The sequence below is a fragment of the Callorhinchus milii genome, unplaced genomic scaffold (assembly GCF_018977255.1).
Source record: "Callorhinchus milii isolate IMCB2004 unplaced genomic scaffold, IMCB_Cmil_1.0 Scaffold5, whole genome shotgun sequence".
Taxonomy (NCBI): domain Eukaryota; kingdom Metazoa; phylum Chordata; class Chondrichthyes; order Chimaeriformes; family Callorhinchidae; genus Callorhinchus; species Callorhinchus milii.
Window position 1 is genome coordinate 616,956 of NW_024704746.1, and position 21,951 is coordinate 638,906.

The following is a 21,951-nucleotide window of genomic DNA, read 5'->3' on the forward strand; positions in this document are numbered from 1 at the left end:
CCATAAAAGCTTCTATTCCATCATTTTGTATTTCACCTCCAGACAACAAAAATGATGAGTTTAATATCACTGTAAGCTGCAGCAGCCTTAAAAAGCATACACTCCACTTTCCTCAAAGATTTTGCAGCAGTTTATCAAAATTTACCTGATTTCTATTTTGGATTAATCTGCTCAAACTGTGACCTTTATTTTGGAAAAGGCAAAGTTAAGTCTCGTCAAAAAACATTGCAGGCTGAGAGATAGTTTACACATTTTCAAGTCGCATTTAGTTTTTCCTTTTATCCCCTCTTAACAGAAAGCAAGTGTGGATTTCTACATCGACATCCATGCTCATTCAACTATGATGAACGGATTTATGTATGGAAACATCTTTGAGGATGAAGAGAGGTACCAGAGGCAAGCTGTCTTTCCCAAGCTTCTTTGCCAAAATGCTGAGGATTTTTCCTTTGTAAGCAATCTCCTTTAATTGCTAAATGTTATTGTAAGAGCTTATTGGAATCTTCGTGGGTTAGACTTTTTTCTTGACTGACAATAGAGATTTGTTTTCTAATATCAGCTTTTGCCTATTTCTTTAGAAAATCTTTCATATGCCAATATTTTGGTTGCACAATAACACGTATGTTTGTGCCAAAATAAATCTTTCAACTCACAGTATTCAGCAAGCAAACATATCATTCTTTATCAGAATCATTCTTTTTAGACAGATTTGTATTGGCTATCAACAGAGATACATATCTGGCTTTAATATATAAAGCTGGGGCTTTTGTTTGGGAAACGCTTGATCCACGTGCCAGTAGAGTGCTTTCACAATGAAAGGTCAAAATAAATCTATCACATTTAGTGAGTTAACTTTCCCCTCATTCACAGTAGATGTTGAAATCTACTTGCTTTATTGTCTTACGCAAATGTGTATGTGCTGTTGCAATTTTGTTAATTATTTTTTCCCCCATTACTTTTGCCCCATGGAAATCCCATCGAGGGTGCGAGGAAGACAATTCCCAGGCTGCCTCCTCTGATCTGCAGTAGTTGCTGGGAGATGATAATAATAATCCTTGCATTTGATACAGTGCCACGACAGGAGGCCATTTCAAAGCACTTCACAGGATTTTACTGTAATGTGGCAATTGTGTATTTTGTAGACAAACATGGCAGACAATTTCCACTCACCATTGTCCCACAAACAGCCATCAAATGGATAACCATTTTTTTTCTCTCTGGGGGATTGTTGGCAGGACACCAGGAGAAACTACCCTTTTTTTAATAGTACCACGACGTCTTTGACGTTCACCTGAACAGGTAGTTGGGACCTCAGTTTAATGTCTCATCTGAACGATGACATCTCCGACAATGCAGCATTGCATTGAAATGTCACCCTACAATGTGATCTCAAAGTTCACAACCTTCTGACTGAGGCGAGAATGGTACCAACCGAACTAGACTGAAATAGAACATTCGCCTCGCAAGCAAGAGGACCTGGGTTTGAGTCCTGGGCAGGGCAAAACATTAGGCACGTTTCCTTACTTCACATCCCTCTGTTTACCTGGATCCTACTTACTGTTGTAAGTATGAACCTGTTGTTGGTCGATTAGCGGATTGCTTTTCTGGGGGTAATAATTTCTTCCAAAAAAATTAATAATAATAATAATTTGGACACTTAACCCACGACTGTTTTGGGACACTGTTATGCACAATTGGCTGCCACATTTCACCCACAAAATATACAATCAATTCACTTTACAGTATTTTCTGTGAAGCGCTTTGAGACATCTTGGAGACTGATAAGGCACTGTATCAAATGTAAGGATGATTATTATTATTATTATTATGTGGGAGGGACTTTCCCAATAGTTACCTCCAGCCAGAGAGGTATAAGTGATGCTTTTTAGTTCGACTTTTTTAAAAAAAAGGTTTAAAAACCTTATCACATCTCTTTCTTGATGGGATTCTGCACTGTCTTGCCACTGCGCCTGTGTTGACTTGAAAGCAGTAAACAATATTCAGAGATTCAAACATGACCAGAATAAACTGAGGCTTTAACTGACGTCCCACATGCTTAAAGATGGTTTAATTCCAGCTCATCAGGTTGCTGATGCACATTTCCTATAACAGGGATGTGGAGGAAGTGTTATCAGCGATGACCTAATTACCTATTCACCAACCATTTTGTAGTGAGCAGAAAGCCGTCTGGTAATGGACCCAAGCCCAGAACTGAAGGGGAGGGGGTAGAGCCTTGTTTTGGACCTACTGTATTTTGTAATTTACATTTGGATCCGTTTAGTTCACAGTGTGTGCATGTGGCTATGTGCAATTTTTCAGGACATTTTGACTACTTTTTAAATAATGTTACCAATCTTTTACCCGCATTGTTTTCACAGGGGACGTTTGTGTTGAGTGGCTGACATTCCTGGATGAATGTTTAATGTGCAGATTGTATCACTGTGACTCCTTGCGGATGCTCACAGATTTCAAGTTGACTCTTAGGTTGGTCATGTCACTTAACTGCAGTCTTTCACCTTCAGGAGAGGAAAACCTGATGTGGTGCAATTATATTCATTGCTCATTACCAGCTGCGGTTTGGCTGAGCACAAAGCTCACTGGCTGCTGGCCAGGTCCATACAGCAACAACTTGCGTTTATATAGCGCCTCTCACACAGGAGCCCCTCACATGGGAGCCACTCACAAAGGGCAGAGTCTGGGAGCCCCTCATACGGGGCAGAGTCTTGAGCCCCTCATACGGGGCAGAGTCTGGGAGCCCCTCACACGGGGCAGAGTCTGGGAGCCCCTAACACGGGGTAGTGTCTGCCCTACACTGCAGTATAGTATAACTTACACAGTGCCCTTCACATCAGGAGGACATCTCAAAACACTTGGCAATATTGGACGGGCAGCTGAGCTGGGGGTGGGAGTCGAGTGGATGGGAGGGGAAAGATGACCGAAAAGATGATTGAAACGGCAGTCAAAGAAATAAGTTTTGAGACATGCAGTATAAGAGTGAGTATCTTTTATTCCCAAGAGCTTTAAACATCAGAGATGAAGGGCCTCATCATTGCTGTTTAATTGTGATGGTAAATAAATACAATGTTTGATATAGCACACTGCATTTTCCTATTGTTTTACTATTTCTGGGCCACTATGGTTATTTGTACTATTAAAGGGCCTCCAGGCTAGCGAATACCCATAAAGATTTGATTTTGCGCCTTATCACGTCTTCAAGACATCTCAAAGCACTTCACAGAATATACTGTAAAGTGAATTGACTGTATATTCTGTGGGTGAAATGCGGCAGCCAATTGCGCACAGCAGTATCCCACAATTTGGGGTTTAACATGAACAAACAGACAATAGAGTAATAACTTCTCCCCTAGCCTTCCTAGTAAAATAAATAATACATGTATATATTAAATATAAACTCTATTTTGCAATCACTTTTTCCTTTTTACTATAATGTTATGCATACACATGAAGACAACTGAGTAATCATCACTGTTTTCATTAACTGTTTCCTGTGATTGACCCTTTAACTCTCTTGCAATAGAGCAGAGACATTATGCCATTATCCCCATCGACAGTATCGGTAAAAAAAATTATTCTGCTTAAAGGAGCTGTCAGCCTTGATTGATTTACAAGGAGCAGTGAATTAAAATACTCTTAAGATGCACATGCACTTTTACTCTGCGGCTGACATATAAAATGGATCTTATAGATCCCCATAAACACTCCATTATACAAATAGCAAATAAAATCAAAAATATTTCATGCACTGTACTTCCTCAGTAATTATATTCAAAGGTACCTATTTTTATTGAAGCATCAGCATCTTTTTGCTCTTGATAAGAGAATTAAAACAATAGATTTCTGGTACAGATTGTTGTTGACCACGGAGCAAAGTGAATGTTACATTTTCCATTTTTAGTACATGAATTTGAACACTGATTTTTTTATACATATTGTCTCAACAGCTCGCATTTTACAATAAATTGTGGCTGCATTACCTTCAAGAAAGAAAACAAATTGTACATTTATAGTGATAGGATTAATCAAAATATTCCAATGACAAGGAGGTCTTGAGAAGATTGAGAAACTGTTTGATGATAGGAACATAGAAACAGGAGTTGGCCATTCAGCCCCTCGAGCCTGTTCCCCCATTCTATAAGATTGTGGCTAATCTGTACCTCAACTCCAATTACCCGCCCTTGCCTAATAACTCTTGATGCCCTGACCTGATAAAAATCTATCCACCTTAGGCTTAAAAATTTGAATGGATCCAACGGCAACAATCTTTTGGGGAAGAGAGTTCCGGAGAGTTTCTTTGTGTGAAAAACTGCCTCCAGATTTCACTCTTCAATGTCTTAGCTCTAATTTTAAGATTAAACCCCCTTGTTCTGGATTCCCCGACCAGAGGAAATAGTTTTCAGTAGAGGTTATCCAGTCTGTCGTGGAAATCTCCCTTTATAAAACTATTTAATTTTAACCTCTTTGGAAGAAATCCTAAGATTCTGTCCATCATCCATTCCAACCACTTGTCAAATGCCAAATGCCATTCTGATTGACATCCAACAGGTATGAATTTTAGGGAAAACATGGGTTAAACCGCATTTTTTGTGGAATTCTAGTGAGAGCATAACTTGTACCCTAATAACTGAGTCAAATGTGTTGTTCTCTGATCCGAATAACAAAGCAGCACTTAGCAAAATTCACGCTCATTTATTTGAAAGGGATTTTAGCAGTCATGTCGTTGGATGGATGATGGATGCAGTTAGTATTTGTTTTATTATCCCCCTTGGGTTAGATTTCTGTTCGCAGTGAAATTTACTGGGCAACCTAACATGTGTGGCCAGACTTCAGAACATAAGAGGGAAATATTTTTTGAAAAAATTCTTTCTGGCATTACTTCCCCACTATTGTGCTTCTCTGGGGTAATTTTGGTAAAAACTGTGAAAAAAGATTTTGTCACATGATGGCATTCAGTCTAATCAAACCTCAGAACACAGCCCAAGGGCATCATTTAAATGTCCGTTATTTTCGTCCTGTACAAATGAGAGAAGCAAATAGATTCCAAGACTTCCTATTAAAACTGCATAGTCCTACAGCTGAATCACTAGTAATTTCAAATGATAAAGAAATTCATAACTGAGTCTTATATGTGACTCAAGTCCAGACCATTAGAAATTAATGGACACAAAAGTGGAACTGGTAAGCAAATATTATGTAAGTTATTTAATGGGAAATATTTCAATCAGTACAGTAACTGCTTGCATGCTTTGACTGCCAATATCAGTGTTAGCCATTTTAATTTGTTTGGGAGGAAAATGTCAAACCAGCTTCACTTAGATAAGACTGAGCTTTGCTTTTTGTGATGGATTTCAAATAGTTCACAAACTAACATTTCTTATTATACAGCATTTTGGTTCTGTGATTAATAACTGCAAAGGGCACCTTCCTACAAACAACATTAAAAGATTCTGTGAATTAAAGTGTTTTTAACTCATAAAATGTTAAAATGTTTTTAACTCACCTTTTGTTACTGTACCTTTTATTACTGTCTATAAGTACAAGCAAAAAACTACAAGGATCACAGTCCTTAATTATTATGTAAGTAAACAGAAATTATGGACAATACATGTTAAAGTGAAGATGGGGAGATGTATTTTGTCCTCCTCATTGTGAATTTTTGGGCAGATAAACACGCGCTTACATGTTGGAGGGCAGTGGTTTATAAACTAAGCAATTGAGCACCACTGGTGTGAGTTGGATGAGTCAATATAAGTGATCATTATTTATAAATCACCAATTGTTGACATTATTTAATTTAGGCAATTGATAATCTTACACCCAAAATTCACAGATTGATGCACAATTCTGCCTTTCACAGATATTGGTCGGGGTATTCTGCACGTGAGGCATATGCATGACGTGAAGTGCGGGTCATTTTCCAACAGTGGATTAGTGCTGACTTGGTACAGTCAACAAGAAAACCATTATTTGTTCAGAAAGTTTTTAAATTTCAAATATCTCTTTTTTTTAGTCTAATACTTGCTTCAACCGAGACGCTGTGAAGGCGGGCACAGGACGCAGATTTCTTGGTGGCCTTCTGGATGACACGTCTTACTGCTACACACTGGAAGTTTCCTTTTACAGTTATATCATAGCAGGGACTAACAATACAGTTCCTTATACTGAAGAAACCTGTATCCTTTTAATATAGATTGCTTAATTCAACTTAATCCTACGGATGGGTCCAGTAATTTGGGGGAATAATATTATCATTGAGAATAATATTGAGAATAAGAATGTATAAAAAGAGCTGCAAATTATTCTAGTTTTCCATCTTTCATCTTGTGGGTATCAGATTTCTTGAAACCATCGTCATACAAGTAAATAGTGATGGCAATCATCATACTTTATATTTGTTACAGCATCCAAAATGTCAAGTAGATAAACAGCATGATCAGGAAACTCATCTAATAAAAGTTAGTTGGGAAAAAACATCATTTTAGCTAAAATGACCATATTCGCTATGAATAAGGATTAATAATTTTATGACGGGGACCCAGTGAGAGTGTAATTACATAGTATATCAAAACAGGTAAATTTCTTCCAAAATCATGGCCTAATTAAATTGATATGCATGATTTTCTGTAATTGGACCGTATATATTACCTATTGTAGCCCCAAATAATATCTATATTTTGGGTGTAAACTTATATGCTCTTGAAAATGAGCATTTGTTGGACAAAAGAGTTTTGCGTATTGGAAATAAATTGAGGATCTCTTAATTGTAATAGTGATTTGTTGAAGATGTGGAACTTTATCCAATACATTTTCACATTCATCCTGATCAGGTGAGTTTACCAGAACATGGCCTCTCAGAATGATTTTTTTAAATGTTAGCCAATAGTTTGGGTGACTTTGTGCTGATTGGAGAATGGGATTCATTGCCTAGGAATACTTTAACATCCCAATGCCAATATCTCACTTTAGCAATATCTCACTAACCAATTGTGGAGCAAATTTTCTTGGACTCAGTTTTAATCACAAGCTTTAACTACAACGTCACCATTTAAGTCTCCTACCCTATAGCAAGCTTGGTGTTGTCCTGGATTTCGGCCCTCACCTAATTTTCTGAATAATTTGGAATGGAATGGAATCCGTCAAAGAAAATTCCCTAGACAGGAAGTGCATAGTGCCTATTTCAAATTTACTGGTGACAAACAAAATAAATCATGAGCGACCATTTTTCTTTGTACCAGAAGAATATAAATAATTAATGAAACAGTTTTCTTTATATACTAAAGAGATTCAAGATACAGCACAATAAATAACCACTGAACTGCAGGACTCCACATAGGTAGGAAAGAATGAGGCCATGGAGGGCATTGAAGGCGAGGACAAGAATTTTGAAGTCTATATCTGGGGGATGGGGAGCCAATGGAGCCAGGCAAGGGTGGGGGTGATGGAGTCACGGAGCCTGGTGCGGGAGAAAAGTTGGTAAAGTCGAGCCTAGATGTGAATGATGGTTTTAACAGCCTGAGGGGTGAGGCAATGGCGGAGCCGGGCGATGTTGGAAATGTGGGGGAAGGCAGAATGTGGAAGTTGAATAATGATGATGTCACCAAGAAGGCATGTAGATGAAGAGGAAAGGACCAAGGACAGAGTCCTGAGGAACACCGCACGAGACGGTGCAGGGCCTGGAGGAGAAGTCGTTTTGGGAGATAAATTGGAGACGGTGTGAGAGGTACGATCCATGAAGGTTGAGGTGAGAGGAGGCTGTGGAGGAGGATAGAGTGGCCAACTGTCAACGATGCCTTAAAAAACACTTGTGATATTGTGACATTATGAATGCAATGAAACATGGATAATTAAATGGTGGCACCTGATATAGTAATTAATTGTAGATTGCCACTTCTGTAATTCAGTGGTAAATATCCCCATGATAATTAATAATGTCATTAGTAATTTAATGTGGACATCAATCATTACAGTCTAATCAGGAATTTCCTGGCAATCAATACCTGCCCAGTGGCAGTAAATAATCTGAATAAAGGGGTCCCTCCAATGCATCTTCTATGGCAGACAGTGGGCCAAGCCTGCATTGTGGGCCTGAATAAATATTGTGTGGTTTTGCTTGTTTATATCTGGGGATCAGGAAGTCTTTATGCACAGCTTCCCTACAGGAGCTTGAATATTGTCTGACAGGAGAGAACTGCAGTGTGAGGGGAAAGTTTTCTGTAGAGTGAAGCCAGGCCAGGGTCAAAGGTTGGAGATGTGGTGAACTTTTGTCAAGTAGATGGAAAGTGAGTGTGGGTGGAATCCATGGTTTCTTAGGTTCTGAGCCGTTTGTAGTTTGTCAAAAATTCTGTTTTCCACATTTCCGAAAATGATTGTTTTCACCACAAGGGGGAACGCAGTTCTCTCTCTGTCTACAATTCTTTCTCGAGGAGATAACACCCCCATAACTGGTTTGTTTTCCTCGAGAACCTTTCCCCAGAATCGTTGCAGTGTAAAAGGGTCTCATATATGAGCAAGCACTCCCGAGTCTGTTCTATAGCACAGCTGCACAGCACAAGCTGCAGTCATGTGAACCAGAGCCAATGGATCCACCTGCTAATGATAAACATTTCATATGTCAAGCTGCGTCTCTTCACCTCACAGCTCCACATGGTTTGTTTGTAAGTAAACTATTGTAAATTGCAGTTTTCTAAAAATATCATAGAATTTCCCCTTTAAATTTGGTATGATGACTCCTGTTATTTCCATAGCTCAAGATTTCCCCTTCAGACTACAAATTAATCCTTTTTTTTAATATGTGATTCATGATGGAATAGTGGATTGAATCACTATGAAATGAAAAACAATTTGATATTGGACTTTTCACAGCAGGGCGATGTCTCAAAGTGCTTCATACGTTATACTTTATAGTGGAGTTTCTTTGTATTTTGTAAGCAAACACAGCAGCCAATTTGCACACCAATCCCCCACAAAAGGCCATGAATGACCATTTTTTTATCTGGAGAATTGTTGGCCAGGGAGAAACTTTCTTCCCTTTTCAAATAGTGCCATGGGATATTTAGCATCCCACTGAACAGGCAGTTGGGACCTCGGTTCTCATCTGAAGGACAGTATCTTCAGCAAAGAGTGCATCGCCATCAACAACAACAACTTGCATTTATATAGCGCCTCTCACGCATGGTAACGTCTTAGAGCGCTTGACAGTGGCAGCGCACGGGGGAGGGAGGGTGACCATAGGCAAGATCGAAAGAGAAAGGTCTGCAGGCATGACCTGAAGATGGGGAAGGGTGCCGTGTTTCGCCCACAAAACATAGTCAATTAACTTTGCAGTATATTCTGTGAAGCACTTTGAGAGGTCTCGAAGATGTGATCAGGCGCTGTATCAAATGTAAGGATTATTATTTTTTTGAAGGGAAAAGCGATCCACCAATCGACTAACAACTGGATTCCTACTTACTGCAAGGTAAACAGAGGCATGTGGAGTAAGGAAACCTAGCGTTTCATCCTGCCGGGAATCAAACCCAGTCCTCTCGCTTGTGAGGCGAGTGCTCTAACCACTGAGCTAAAGGCCTCCACTAAAGACTAGAAGACTTAGGGGAATGGAATGGTAGAGGGATATGGGGATAGGGCGGGTAAATGGAATTAGCTTAGAAGATCAGCCACGATCTTATTAAATGGCCGATAGGCTCGAGGGACCGAATGGCCTACTACTACTCCTAAGTCTTATGGTCTTATGATATTCATAGATAAACCGAACCCTACTAACATGTTTAACATGGTCAACAAATCCAGAAAAAGGAGTCTCAAACTCAGAAGGGGAAATGTTTATTTTTCCATACTGTAGAATACACTTTCCAGCGAGGGGATGGACTTGAGTCACGCCAACACATTCAACAACAAATTAACTGAATATTTGGTAATGAATTCAAGTGAAGAGTAGGAGAGAGTGGTGTAGGATTAAATCAGGATGTTGAAACTTTGGGACTGATCAGATGGACTGCCAACGGTCTTTTCTGGCTCTGAATGTCCCTGTGTACTGAGCCATGTTGTGAACAGTTGTTGGAACAGATCAGCTATTTATGAGAAATGGCCACCGTGCTCTGCTCTATTATGTGCCTGTGAATCACACACCAGTGTTATTATGACATTCCAGTGATTCACAGGAATCAATCTACATAATTTCAAATTACTTGGAACTGTCGCTAACATTGTTTTCATTTTATTGAAGGCGAATAAAAGGCTGTAATTTAACCCCAAGTTCAAATAACGTTCAAAAGCTGTATGATGTCATCTGATTTCTTTGATTAAATTCTGTGTCCGGTTTACGGATAGTTGTGAGGCAGGGGTAATTTAATCAAGGGGTTCAGCTAATGCCATAAACCACGAGAGAGGAACCTGAGTGCTTTATGGATCTCCTTTGTGCCACTTGATTAAATTATAGCCTTTTACTGCTTCCCAACCAATTTTTATTTCTAAAGTGGATATTAAAATGAAAACAGTGTATGTGGCCAGAGCTGAAACTATATTGACTGAGAAATATGAGAAGCTATTATGATGTCAGAATATTGCCGTCACAAGTGCTTGTAAATTAGAATAATTTTGTGGTTGACAAACAGCATTTATAGGTCTGTTAATGCAATGAGTATTATATTAATATTACACATAACTGAGAGCATATCAGATAGCTATAACTTGCTCAGGATATCCAATGAAGTCATCTGAAGTTATCGTGAGGGCAAAGCTTTTGAATATAAGATGTTTCTCCCTTACATTAGCCACCTCCACTTACTACTTCACACTATTGGATGCTATTATACTCACTAAGTTTTGCTGTACAGCCTCACATCATATGACAGGATGAAGACCGGGTTGAGGCTTCAGTCTTGGTGGCAATGATGCATATTCCTTCTCAATAATAGTAATAATAATGCTTGCATTTTATATAGCGCCTTATCACGTCTTCGAGTTGTCCCAAAGTGCTTCACAGAATATACTGTAAAGTGTAGTGATTGTGTATTTTGTGGTTCGAAACACAGCAGTCAAATTGCGCACAGCGGTGTCCCACAAACAGTCGGGGATTGAGTGACCAAATTATTATTATTTATTTAGTCAAGAACACAAAAAAGTGCAAACTTTACCCCATGGTTTGGTGTGTTCCAATACTAGGTTTGGTCATAAGCAACGCTGTCCGTACCCACTTCTTCATAATCCTTTTCCAAGGTCCCCAAATCCCCAAACTGGCCTCAGGAAACTCCCCTTCATCCATCCCCTGGCCCACATACCAACAACAACAACACATTATATTCGTACAAAACCTTTCACGTCAGGAGGACAGTCCCCCAGGACTGCGCTGGACAGTCAGAGATCCGCAAACATCAAACAAAATCCAGTGGCAAACATCAGAACAAATTTGTAATTGAGCCGAGCCCAGGCTCTCTGGACAGCTGTTGCTCAGTATACAGCAAGCACATAGCACCTGAGCCAGGTACCACCGGGCACAGCGAGGCTGGTAGTTCATCCCAACCTTGAAGCCAGTTGGACACCAGACCACAAACCGGATGGAACGCTTAGTTTTGATGGTGGCAATGGCTGCGTTGACGTCTTTTAGCACCACATCCCCTTAGTAGAGCAACAACACAACATGTACCCTTCTCTCTCTCTCTCTCTCTCTCTCCTCGCACAGTGCCAGGCCTTCTCTTTCCCTCTCTCCCCGCACAGTGCCAGCCTTTTTCTCTCTCTCTCTCTCCTCGCAGTGTCAGCCCTTCTCTCTCTCCCACCCTGCACCGTGCCAGCCCTTCTCTCTCTCCCCGCATAGTGCCAGCCCTCTCTCTCTTTCTCTCCCCGCACAGTGCCAGCCCCCTCTCTCTCTCTCCCCGCACAGTGCCAGCCCTCTCTCTCTCTCTCTCTCCCCGCACAGTGCCAGCCCTCTCTCTCTCTCTCTCCCCGCACAGTGCCAGCCCTCTCTCTCTCTCTCTCTCCCCACACAGTGCCAGCCCTCTCTCTCTCTCTCTCTCTCTCCCCGCATAGTGCCAGCCCTCTCTCTCTCTCTCTCTCCCCGCACAGTGCCTGCCCTCTCTCTCTCTCTCTCTCTCCCCGCACAGTGCCAGCCCTCTCTCTCTCTCTCTCTCTCTCTCTCTCTCCCCGCATAGTGCCAGCCCTCTCTCTCTCTCTCTCTCCCCGCACAGTGCCAGCCCTCTCTCTCTCTCTCTCTCCCCGCACAGTGCCAGCCCTCTCTCTCTCTCTCTCCCCGCACAGTGCCAGCCCTCTCTCTCTCCCCGCACAGTGCCAGCCCTCTCTCTCTCTCTCTCTCCCCGCACAGTGCCAGCCCTCTCTCTCCCCGCACAGTGCCAGCCCTCTCTCTCTCTCTCTCCCCGCACAGTGCCTGCCCTCTCTCTCTCCCCGCACAGTGCCAGACCTCTGTCTCTCTCTCTCTCTCCCCGCACAGTGCCTGCCCTCTCTCTCTCCCCGCACAGTGCCAGCTCTCTCTCTCTCTCTCTCCCCGCACAGTGCCAGCCCTCTCTCTCTCTCTCTCTCTCCCCGCACAGTGCCAGCCCTCTCTCTCTCTCTCTCTCCCCGCACAGTGCCAGCCCTCTCTCTCTCTCTCTCTCCCCGCACAGTGCCAGCCCTCTCTCTCTCTCTCTCTCCCCGCACAGTGCCTGCCCTCTCTCTCCCCCCGCACAGTGCCTGCCCTCTCTCTCTCTCTCTCCCCGCACAGTGCCAGCCCTCTCTCTCTCTCTCTCTCTCTCCCCGCACAGTGCCAGCCCTCTCTCTCTCCCCGCACAGTGCCAGCCCTCTCTCTCTCTCTCTCTCCCCGCACAGTGCCTGCCCTCTCTCTCTCCCCGCACAGTGCCAGCACTCTCTCTCTCTCTCTCTCTCTCCCCGCACAGTGCCTGCCCTCTCTCTCTCCCCGCACAGTGCCAGCCCTTCTCTCTCTCTCCCCGCACAGTGCCAGCCTTCTCTCTCTCTCCCTCCGCATTGTGTCAACCCGTCTCTCAATGTATAGTACCAACCCTTCTCTCTCACCATACAGAACCAACTCTTCTCTTTCACTGCAGTGTGAGCCCTTCTCTATCACAACACGATGGTGAAACCACCCATTCCTTTCTGGACAGATGTTTAATGTCCTTTAAAGGCTTTTGATGAGCACAATAAATGCACAATTCCTAAAAGGTCTTTTAGGAATATTGTAAACTGGACCCAGTTTACATTATTCATTTTAGGAATGCATTTTTAGTACAAATTTTTGGAAGAATAGTTGAATCAAAATGCCTTTCTAACAGTGTGGTATCCATGTGCAAAGCTCCATCTACTGACAAATTGCAGTGGTTTCACAAGACTGGAGGATAACAAGGAATTAAGGAATACATTTCTTGTTTTATTGAGGTAGTCACCAACACCTTATATTTATTATATTTTATGTACTAATTTTTCTGAAAATAATATGTTTATCAGTGGCAAATCGTGTTGATAGTTAATACTGACATGGATTCAGATGCCACATTTAGTGCTACATGTAGTTCAGTGATTAGAGCACTCGCCTTGCAAACAAGAGACCTGGATTTGAGTCTCAACCGGGAGAAATGTTCTGCAAGTTTCCTTACTCCATACACCTGTTTACCTAGGAGTATGTAGGAACCCGGTTGTTAGTCGCTTTTACGGGGTTAATAATTGCTTTAAAAAAATTGTTCACTCAATCCACAACGTTTTGTGGGATAGTGCTGTGGAATTGGCTGCCGTGTTTCGCTCACAAAATATAGTCACTACACTTTACAGTGTTATTATTCTGTGAAGCACTTGAGACGTTTGGAACACGTGATAAGGCGCTATACCAAATGCAAGGATAATTACCACTATTATTATTTTGATATAGCGCCTTCTCAAATTGTTGAAATATCTCAAAATACTTCTCAAGGTATACTGTAAAGTGCAGTAACTGCACATTCTGTAGGCAAACGCTGCAGCCAATTTAGGCACAGCAATGTCCCACAAATTACCAGGCAGGTTAAAGACCATGTTGTTATCTGGGATATTGTCCCAGGATACCGTGAAGAGTGTAAATAATTTATTTAAATAATCTTTATCTTTGTTTGTTGAAAGTATTTAAGATGCTTTATATCATGTCATCAAGTGGTTATTGCGATGTTAGAAATGAGTTCTGGACAATGAGACTAAAATATTCTGTGTTATTTTCCAGTAATTTAACTAGAACAAAATGCAAAACTACAGATTATGCCCAATAACGGCATTGATCACATTGTCAGAAATAAGCCGTTCCTACACAGGAAACAACCGGGGGCTGTTGAGCATATACAGTACAGGCAAATCAATCGCTGATCTCAGCTGCTCATTTATATAAAAAGATACAGATTTACTGATAATCACTCATCAGTTTATTCAACTGCTTTTCACCCCCCACCCCTCCACCCTCCCACCATGCATTTTGTTATTTATCTATTACTGTGCCGTTGCAACTACTCTTACAGCCAGTTTTATTTATTTGCCATCTTTCGTCTGGCATTTTATTTGTCCTTGAAAATTCTTGATTTTCGCTTCATAGGCATCTTTGTCTCTTAAGTTTAAGAAAATTTGCTATTGAGCTTGTTAGCAGCCCCCTTGTTTATATATTTGCACACATATCCTTTTGGGAGGACTCCAGTGGGAGGACTCAGAGGAAGGACTCCTGTGGGAGGACTCCTGTTGGTGTCTCTAAGTGAATCAGTTGGACAGACAGACATTTCGTCTTTATTAGTATCGATGAGTATGTGACTTCTGTCGCTACTTTGTTGCAGAAAACCATGCATACCTTTTTTTGGGGCTTAATGAAAGCATTTTTTAATATTTTTTAATATAGTTCATCAACGATAGGAAGCCTCCCCAAAAAATATGCCCATGACACTCCTCCATGCAAGATCTTTCCAATGAGGTATAAATCAGGCCTCTACGTCAATCGGTTATTGCGGTTTTGGTGGACTGACTGACAGACATTTCGTCTTTATGGGGAAATTACACTGAAATTATGACAAATTCTGGGCAAGCATATATTAACTGAAAATCCTGAAATCCTGAATGTATTATTCTATTAAAATAAGTAAACTTCAAAACAGAAAGAAAAATTTGACAATTTCAGTCATGAATTATTAGTTGTAAGGGGCCAGGTATTTTAGTTGCGTTTTGCCTAAAATCTGAATAATTGAGCAATTTTCTGCCCAAATTCTCCTCATCAACTTGGTCTTAAAAATATGCTGAGACTATTGTACAGAGCACAGTTAAATCCAAGGATTATCTGAGTACTGATGGATTAAGACTCACTGGGTCCCCAGGCACATTCTTACACAATTCTTTATCATGATAATCATCACATTTCATTTGTCTCTGGAAGTTATTTTGTTTCCTTGATCGAGTCCACACATATTGAATAAATGATGCATCTTTTCTATTATTGTTATTAATATTATTAATAATGCCATTGCATTGTGGCTTCCTGTTCTAACTGCTGCTTTCAGCCGTACGGAATGATTATTACAGTAGAAACAAGACAGTGCCAGAGATATCAGTTGATAGCGAGTGTTCCAAGCGCAGCCCTGAAATGTGATTGATTAAGATATTATAATATTAAAAACCGCAGCATGCTTGCCTTTCGTGTGGCTGTAAGAAATCGAATCATTATTCTACAGGAAATGTAATTCGGAAATCACAGCTAGGCTTTGGAGAGCAAGCACTGATCTGACTGACACAGCGTACGCTGGAGCACATAATGCGTATTGAATCAACGAACACTTCTTTATCAGTGACTTGCACTTCAAACAAAATTACATGAGAAACTTTACACCTGCTTTTGCCTAAACTAATCTCTTGGGGCCTTAATTCACCAACGACGATTGGATCCTAATAAGCACACAGTTAAATTGGCAAGAAATATTCTTCTGGGATTCTGTGTAGGAGTGAGTGTGTAGGAGTGTGTAGGAGTAGGAAGTGAGAGTGTTACACACGCATCAGGCAGACATTTCAATGGGCTTGTTTAGAATGTACCTGTTTGAAGTTAGTGTCAGTAATAATAGTAATAATAATCCTTGCATTTGATACAGGGCCTTATCACTTCTAGACGTCTCAAAGTGCTTCACAGAATATACTGTAAAGTGAATTGACTGTATATTTTGTGCACAGCAGTGTCCCACAGACAGTCATGGATTGAGTGACCACATTATTATTTCTTGAAGGGATTATTACTCCCAGAAAGTGATCCGCCAATCGACTAACAATCAGGTTCCTACTTACTGCTAGGTAAACAGAGGTGTGGGTGTGGAATAAGGAAACTTGCCTAAGGTTCCACCCTGTCCCGCCTGGGAACTGAACCCGGGTCCTCCCGATGTGAAAGGCGCTAAATAAATGTAAATTGCTGTTGTCATTGTAAGAGCAAAGCTTTAGCTTCGAATTTCTAGCTCATAGGCATCTGCTATTTGAATCACTTTAAGTCATCGTCCTCCATGTTTAATATAAATATAAATCAGTATTGTTGTTGTTCACTTCTCAGACCTGAACTGGTCCTGAAATTCCATTGGTTCAATATCATAAGTGAAGGCTATAGGTCATTACAGTGTGCACGCAGCAGGTATTAAAACTGAGCCATGAAAAGTTTGCTAACCTTCCTGGTAATACTTTAAATTATTTGTGAACTGTTAATGCAAGAAAAATCTCTAAAGATGGATATTGAGCATGGAATTGCATTAGACAAATGGAACTAACATTTTAATAGTTATTACTTTCCAGCCTTAGGGATCCAAGGTTGAAAGGAGACCACCTTCATAAGTTTATTTTTAAATTAGACAGATTTTTATTGAAGGTCACCAAACAATTCCTAAGGCTACGGCTACATTTAAAATTAGCGTGTAATATCAGCTTTAATTCAAGTCCAAAATGTCAGGCCTTATGCACGGAGTGTTGAAATCCTTGAAACAGAAATTGGGGTCAGGTTGGGAACTTGTGGTTTGATGAAGTGTCATGGTTCAACTGCTTGATCTGCCAACCATGCAAATTATACACAAGACACACTTTTTGTACCTTTTGTTCTTGACGATCCTGTAATCAAACACTTTGTTCTTTTACTGCAGTGTTGACAACTGATTATTTCGTTTGAAAGCTATGTTGACAATTCAAACTGATGCAAAACACATGACCTCTTCAGTCAGTACATGGCTGTGCTTGCTTTTGGCTGAATTCATGGGCCACTTCATTTGTCAAAGAAACATATTTCAGCTTTTAAAAAGAAAGTTCAAAATACATGCGAGTCCCGATACTTAGAAACATGTAGTGAACTCCCTAGTCGCTGTTGTTGTTCTGTTTAATTCATAGCAGAGTATCTGTCTGTTATGAACACAATTCATAGTGTTCATAGGGCTGCACCTTCCAAAGTTTTAAAAGTGGTTTCCATTCAAAGCTTTAAACATTTTTTCCACCAAAGCTCAGTTTAAACATTTCTTGCAGCATTTTTTTGTGTTTCCCTCTTCGCTTATTTACCTCCATCCGTTATTTCTAGAAAATGTAGTTTTATGTTCTACAAATTGTGTTTTGAAGTCATTCTTTATATATAAAGTGCTCCTGGACACTACCCCGCTATATAAATACTTGTTACGTATTGATTTCATATATAAAAAAAATAATTTGGTCATTCAGTGCGTTTTGCCCACAAAACACAAAGTATATTCTGTGAAGTGCTTTGAGATGTATCAACGAAGTGATAAGGTGCCATATCAAAATGCAAGGATTATTATTGTACATTTATATATAGAATGAATTCATAGAGTGTATCACAAATCTCATTTATTTTACTGTTGGTCGAACATTTATATAGTAAATACATGTTGAATCACAGAGTATTTTTTATGTCTTTTTCAAATGGAATAAAATTGTAAGTTTATTTTATTCCATGATTGTAGTCAATGGAAATCTGTCTAAAAGTGTCATTATACTTAAACTGTATCAATTTTGCAACTGATTGGAGACCAATAAGTAGCCGTGTTATGCATGGGGCTGACCTTTATTGATCAGGTATTCCTCTGGGCTAAAGCCTCTTGTTCGCAATACTTCTTTCAACATATTGTTTGCTGTTTTAAATGCAAGGGAATTGTACCATAAACTAATTTACTACAATGGTAGTTAAAAAGACGACTCATATATATCAGACAGGAAGCGATGGATTTCAACTTTCCGCCTGTACCTTGGATATAAGTGGATTACCACGTCTTCGAGACTTCTCAAAGCGCTTCACAGAATATACTGTAAAGTGAATTGACTGTATATTTTGTGGGCGAAATGTGGCAGCCAATTGCACACAGCAGCGTCCCACAAACAGTTGTGGATTGAGTGACCAAATTATTATTGTCAATTTTTTTAAGGAATTATTACCCCCCAGAAAAACAATCTGCCAATTGACTAACAACTGGGTTCCTACTCACTGCTAGGGAAACAGAGGCGTGTGGTATAAGGAAACTTGCCCAACATTTCGCCCTATCGCAAGCAGAACTCAGGTCTCTCACTTGTGAGGCGAGAGCTCTAACCACTGAGCTACAGGACTCCGCTGAAGGGTGGCAACATCACAAAGTGAGGCCTGGTGAAGAAGGCCCTTCAGCCCATTTGCTCTCAACCGTCCTAAATGCTCATTCTACCAGTTCCCCATTACAGTATCAAACTGTTTCTTAAATGAGTCCAGTGCACTTTTCCTGTGATAATTATGCTTTGTGTAAAGAAGCACATCACAAGATCGCCCACAAGTATACAGTCAATTCACTTTACAGTGTCTTCTGTGAAGCGCTTTGGGACGTCCTCCCGACGTGAAAAGCGCTGTATCAAATGCAAGGATTATTATTATTATTATTATTATTATAAGATCAAGAGGGGTTTGGATGACAAAGGCCCGACAGTCAATAGATCTCATCCTTCCAGAATAACCGCCCTCCTGTCCTCCCATCACAGCATCAAGTTTTTTTTATTGAGATGCAGCATCCGGCTTGCCCCACCCTTGCTGGCACTCTGTTGCTATTGTTAATTACTTTCTAGTTACACAAATACTTCCCAGTATCTGCCCTGAAGTTGCCCCTTGCAACCGTAAACCAGCGTCTTCTTGTTCTTCCTGGTGCCTGTCCTAAATCTCACGGGCTATTTTCCCAAAATGGGAAAATATTCCCTTTGTAACATTGCACTCAACCGGAAAAAGAGGCCCTTCATGAGTTCATGCTTCCTACGTACTGATATCCAGAGCACTCCAGCTGTTTCCACTACCTATTAGTGTTCTGTTTAACTTGTAGAACATTTAGTTTGGGAGCTAAATTTCAGGGCCACAGTTGCTTAATGTCACTGGGGTGTAAGGCAGTGGCAGAGGGTATGGACTGCCGGAAAAAGGTAATGCATATAAAAACAGAAATCATTGAGGATAAGCTACCCTTGAAAAGTATACGAGGGGTGAAATAAAAAATATATAAGTTCATTGTGCTATTTTTCAGTAATTCATAGTCATCACACATAAACTACACAAAGCGTAGTGCTGTTCCTGTGTGTGCAGTGACAGGTGGTGACAATAAACACACACAGATACAATAAAACTGTCCCCAGAAAACACCACAGCATATTATTTGGGGAGTGGAGTGGGGCGAGGATGTGTTCATGGAGACTGATGTAAGTCAGAGTGCGGACTGTGGAGTTCTGAATGATCTGGAGTTTGTAGAGGGTGGAGTTGGGAGGCCAGAGAGCAAGGCTTTGAAAAAGACTTACAGGTCTTTGGGTGTTAGACGATACTTCACCCAAGTGGTCCTTTTCATGTCACAGTTGAGCCTTCTCCTGTCCTAATCCAAGGTCTAGGCCATTTCCTGTAGGGGTTACTGGCGTGTGACCAGACATGGGAATCCTGTCTACTGGCAGAGCCCAGTGCTAAGTTTAATTGTAATCCATCTCAGATAATAATACTAATCCTCCTTGCATTTGTTATCACGTCTTTCACATCAGGAGGACATCTCCTGAAAAACAATTGGTCACTCATTCAACTACTGTTTGTAGGACACTGCTGTGCGCAGTTGGCTGCTTTATCGAAGACATGATAAGGCGCTATATCAAATGCAAGGATTATTATTTCATATATTATATCTCAAAGCACTTCATAGGATTTACTGTAAAATGCAATGATTGCATATTTTGTATGTGAACCCAGAGGCCAATTTGCACAGCAATATGTCCCACAAGCAGCTGTCAAGTGAGTATCTTCTTTTATCTGTGCAATTGTTGACTAGGACATTGGCAGAAAATGCCTTCAGCTATAGCTTGGATCACAATTTCTTTAAATTGTCATCATTAATTCAATTAATTCCAGAAAGCAACAGCAAACATGTTACAAAGTGGAAGCTCGATCTCGTGGTAAGATTTACCAGCGTGCTGGTTTTATTTGTCTGCTAGTATATCTTTGCTTCTATCAGGATTTCGCATTTAAGTATTGAGCTTGAATCAGGGAACTCTATATGATAGGAGTGATTGGAAGTTACTCTTTACATTGGAAATCTATGCCCAGAACAGAATTATGCTCCTACATTTCCCCAGCGCTGATTGTGCCATTATTTATCTTATTGATATCCATGTGACTGAAATCATATTAAAAAGTTAATGATCAATTTGCAATTAGGTTGCTGTGTAAGTGATCAATTGAACAATTGAAAGCTGGGGAGTGGAGTGGGAAGGCTGTTCACTCCACAAACTCAGCGCATGTGCAGATGAACAATGAAATGGTGAGTTATTTTTTAATACTACTGAGTCATGTAATCGATTCTTTAATGACATTAAGACGCTGTCCCTCAGCATTAGTTAAGAGTCCAGTGTGGCCGCCTGAGCATACGAGGGGAATTTGCAGTTGATTTGCAAGTGTTGTCAGGAGAAGAATTCTCACTGGCTCAATCCTGAAACATGTTTCACAGGGAAACACAGCATAAAAAGAGCTTCGACTAGATTATTTGCATTTCAACTGATGCAAAAATATGAAGGAGAAACCAATACAATTAAGTAGGGGAGGTCTGTGTATGTGGTTCCTATTATCAAAATTGAGACAGAGCCAGACAGAAACAGAAACATATTTCTGTGTTTCAGACTCGATGGGCTGAATGGCTTCATTCAACTCTATAAATTTCTATGATTCTATGATAATTCCTTGTTTGAGTATGGGATCGATTTTAATTTTAAGCAATTAATACTAACCTTTGCATTTAATATAGCGCCTTATCACGTCAAAATCTATCAAACAGGCTTCACAGGGTTTTCTGTAAAATGTAAATTTATTTGTAGAAAATATTGGTGACTAGTTTACACACAGAAATGTCCCACAAATAGGACTAATTTAATGGTGCAAGTGCAGGTGAATGACAATTTTTTTATCTGGAGGATTGTTAGCAGGATAATGGGGATCTTTAATGTCTTGCTGAACAGGCATAGTTTAGCATCTTATCCGAAGGATGGCATTCTCCGACAATGTAGTGTTCCGCCCCCCAGCACTACACTGCAGTGTCAGCCTAGACTATCAGCTCAAAATCTTGAACAACTATAGATAATGTCAGCAGATTGTGAAAGCTTTAACTCTTCTGTTAAATTATTTTACAATCCAACTAACGTGTTGTAGTTTTTTTTTCACAGTGCAATTTTCTTCAATTTAAACTGAATTTGAGCAAATATGCCGTGGTTGAATGAAGCTTACAATGTATGCTTTTGTTCCAGAATCTATTAACTGCTATTGCAGAATTATAATTGAAGGTAGTGTAAATTTCTCTCTTCTACTTCAATGCAGGGTTCTCTGGTATCATGGTCTAAGCACACTCTCCTGGAGTGGAGTTCCAGCGATGATTGTTAACCTTCAGCTTTCTCTCTCTCTTAATGTGCAGCCTTAACTGGAGCCATCACACCATTAATATTTAGCAG

General features: G+C 40.4%; 1 protein-coding gene across 5 annotated transcripts in view; it reads left to right on the plus strand.

Moving 5' to 3' along the window:
• The window catches only part of agbl4 (AGBL carboxypeptidase 4), a 300,075-nt gene that overhangs the window by 257,713 nt on the left and 20,411 nt on the right, over positions 1–21,951 (plus strand). For all 5 annotated transcript variants that reach the window (XM_007903659.2, XM_007903660.2, XM_007903665.2 and 2 more), the window contains 2 exons: positions 296–448; positions 6,026–6,188. In XM_007903659.2, the coding sequence (XP_007901850.1) occupies positions 296–448; positions 6,026–6,188 (316 nt within the window). The remainder of the gene's footprint in view (positions 1–295; positions 449–6,025; positions 6,189–21,951) is intronic.